This window comes from Chinchilla lanigera, unplaced genomic scaffold, assembly GCF_000276665.1.
Source record: "Chinchilla lanigera isolate Chin_1 unplaced genomic scaffold, ChiLan1.0 scaffold00024, whole genome shotgun sequence".
NCBI classification, from domain to species: Eukaryota; Metazoa; Chordata; class Mammalia; order Rodentia; family Chinchillidae; genus Chinchilla; species Chinchilla lanigera.
Genome location: NW_004955425.1, coordinates 15,252,556 through 15,255,605, shown reverse-complemented (window position 1 = coordinate 15,255,605; position 3,050 = coordinate 15,252,556). Strand labels below are relative to the sequence as shown.

General features: G+C 46.3%; 1 protein-coding gene across 1 annotated transcript in view; it reads right to left on the bottom strand.

Moving 5' to 3' along the window:
- Arid5b (AT rich interactive domain 5B (MRF1-like)) overlaps window positions 1-1,655 on the bottom strand; it is a 179,296-nt gene extending 177,641 nt beyond the window's left edge. Inside the window, exons 1-2 of the mRNA XM_005385946.2 lie at window positions 1,491-1,655; window positions 815-1,069 (exon numbers count right to left, since the gene is read on the bottom strand). Of these exons, the coding sequence (XP_005386003.1) occupies window positions 815-1,069; window positions 1,491-1,511 (276 nt within the window). The 5' untranslated portion in view covers window positions 1,512-1,655. The remainder of the gene's footprint in view (window positions 1-814; window positions 1,070-1,490) is intronic.
- Between the last annotated feature and the right edge of the window lie 1,395 nt (window positions 1,656-3,050).

Below are 3,050 nucleotides of genomic sequence, written 5' to 3'. Positions count from 1 at the left end.
GGCGCCCCGCACCCTCCGCGCCGCCCCACGCGCCCAGACCGCGCCGCGCGCCGCGATCGCGAACGCGGACATCAAATGGCTCGTCGGGGGAGGGGAGTGGGCGAGAGATAGTTGTTAATGCTTAACGTGTTTGTGCCGGTTACACGGCCGCTTTGAAATCCGCCCGGGCAGATCTGCAAGTTATTTGAATGTATTATTCCAGTACCTGTCATTTATCACTTTATTCAACACGTCTCTGCCAACTCAATAGCTTTTGATCTCATTCTGCCTCCATTTCGTAATTTCCGCCCTCTTAAACATATCAAATACTTACTTTAAAAAACAAAAAAGTGAACAATATCGAAACCCACCGAAAGAAATCCACCCAGTCCCGACTCAAGCAGACAGGAAGGATAATTTTCAAAAGGCAAAAAATATAAAAAGCATGTGATGTTCAAGCGGCAACAGCAAGAAAGCAAACGATCTCTCTCTCCCTCCCTCTCTCTCTTCCTCTCTCTGTCTCTCTCTCTCTCTCTCTCACACACACACAGTCACACACACTCACACAGATCGTGAACAAAACCCTTCTCCAACAAGTTATTTGATCTTGACTAAAATCAGCAGTTGGATCCTCTTTGTAAAGCTGACAGCCAAACTCTGACAATGGCAAAATACTCGAGCCCCAGCTAGTGGCGCTACCCCTTTAAAAAAGGAGTCGATCCTGCTCGCCTGCAGAAGTGAATACAGTATTTTCAAGCTTGCCCTGTAATAAGCATTACAGGGAGGGGGGGGCAGAATAATAAAGAAAGAAGAGAGGGAGAGATAGGTTTACCACCTCGCCGTGGTCGCTATTTCTGCCCTGGGGAGTGTCTTCGGGGAGGAAATAAAGTTTAGAGCTGGATAAAAGTTGCCGGCTGGTCCTTTCTTCCCACAGCAGCTGGAGCTCCGCTATGCAAATCGGATCCTTTGGCGTACATCTTACAAAGAAAAAGTCGCCAAGGGACAAAATTCTTGGTTTGCCTTCAAGGTGGAATTGAAAAGCCTTGTAGAAAATGTAAGGTCCGTGCAAGCCGCACGGTGAGCCGACCCACTGCAGGGGGAAAAAAAAGCACCAAATAAATAATGTAGCCATCAGAACACAAACATCTATTCCCAGACACATTTACACACAGACAGCCACACTCTTAATACAGACGAGCCCACAGATAGATCGCTGGGTAGAAAAATCATAGATCCCACAAATTTTCTGCCTCCCTTAAAAGAAAAAACCTCCAGTACCCCCCACCGCCACCCCCCCTCCCTCCCCATCTGAGGCGGTAAAATTACATTATGTATGTATGATCAGTGCGGAGATTTTTTGAACAATAAAAATAATTTGGGGGGATGCAGAGGGTAAAAGTTTGGTGAAAAGTTTGTGGGGGGTGTGGGTGGGTGCAGAGGTGTGGGTGAGCTGGGGGGTTGGGGGGTGCCGGGGGGTGCCGGGAGCGGAGGAGCGGAGGACAGCGAAATACCTGGAGTGAGTTGGGCTCCATCTCGACGTTCTGAATTGATTGAACTCAACATTCTCTCCAAACTTGTTGGCTTGAATGGATTGCATCAGGTCCTGGCAGGGAAAAGCATTCTGTACCTTCAGCCGGCGCAATGTCTCAATATAAAACTGAGCTCTTGCCTCCCCTTCGGCACAAAAATGATTGAAAATATGACCTAATATTTCTCTTATGATTCAATTTTCAGCTCCGGTCACAACAACGTGGGTTTCCTTCCAAACACGGGCTGATCAAATTCGTAATCGGGAGAAAGGCTCCCTCCGATCTCGGCGGGAAACGAATGGATCAAGGCATAGGACAGATACGAAGCTTTGCAAAAATGAAATCCATTCTAGAATTGTGTGAAAAGGTGCTGTTTCTCCTTCTAAATGTCCCTGTCTGAGAGTATCGTCTGATGAGATTTTTAGAGGAGACGAGGACTAGCGAGCTCCTCTGTGTATCTGACAGGACCTACTTGTATATGTCTAATATAAAGAACATTTCCTGCAGAGATTCCGGGGCGCTGCTCCTCTTTCTAATGCTCCTTAGCAGATTTGCTGTTATTAGACATGTAGATTTGTTTGATAGTTAAATTACGCTTCCTCACTGCCATGTTTTCGAGAAGTAATCTGTTAAATTATCTTTTGATGCCTATTTACATGGGAGGGAAAAGTGGGTTATCGATTATATAAACATATAAATATTAATGCATTTGTTCGCTTCGCAAAAAAATACTCAGCAAAAAAGAAGAAGAAGAAGAAGGAGAAGAACAGAAAGACAAGTGAGCAGTGCACACACATCTCGGGATTTTGCAAACAATATTGAACGGACAGCGACTGCATTTAGGGACGGGAACAATAAACGATGCATGATAAATCAATAAATGCGGGCAGCGAGTCTGCTCGGAATATGAATTCAGGCTCCCGGTTCTGCGTGTGCATTCTTTAATTTTGAAGTATGTACACTAGTACGTGTTTACAATGCTGATGGACGCCAAGGGCGCTCTCAAATGATAATGTGTTTATATAACCCAGCGCTACAGGAATAATATACCGACTCCTACCCCACCCCCATCTCCTCCCCCGCCAAAAAAGGGAGGGAGCTTCCTCAATAATAGTTTGAAACTGAAAAAATCCATTTGCAAACTAGTTAAATACAACCAGAAATTAAGCTGTTGAAAACCGGGGGCATGAACCGTAAGACAATAAAGGCTTTAAATGTGTATATTTATTGTTCTGGAGCCCTGGAGCATTGCGAGGTTTGCATGCACGGCTATTATGCAAACACAGAGAAACTTAAGAGCGACAGAACAAGGAACAGGCACAGACTGCAAAGCCCTAGCTCGCTCGCTCCGACCCAGCTGCCGGTCCTCCGCCAGGCTAGATTGCATTTTCGCAGTGTTGATGTAAAATGGTATACTCGCTTCCCCCACGTTCCCCCACCCCTTCCCCGCTCCCCGCCCACTCTTCCAGCACACCCCACCCCCCCGCGCTATTTTATTATATTGGCACCAATCTTTCCAAAGTGGGTCTGGCGTGCTAAAAA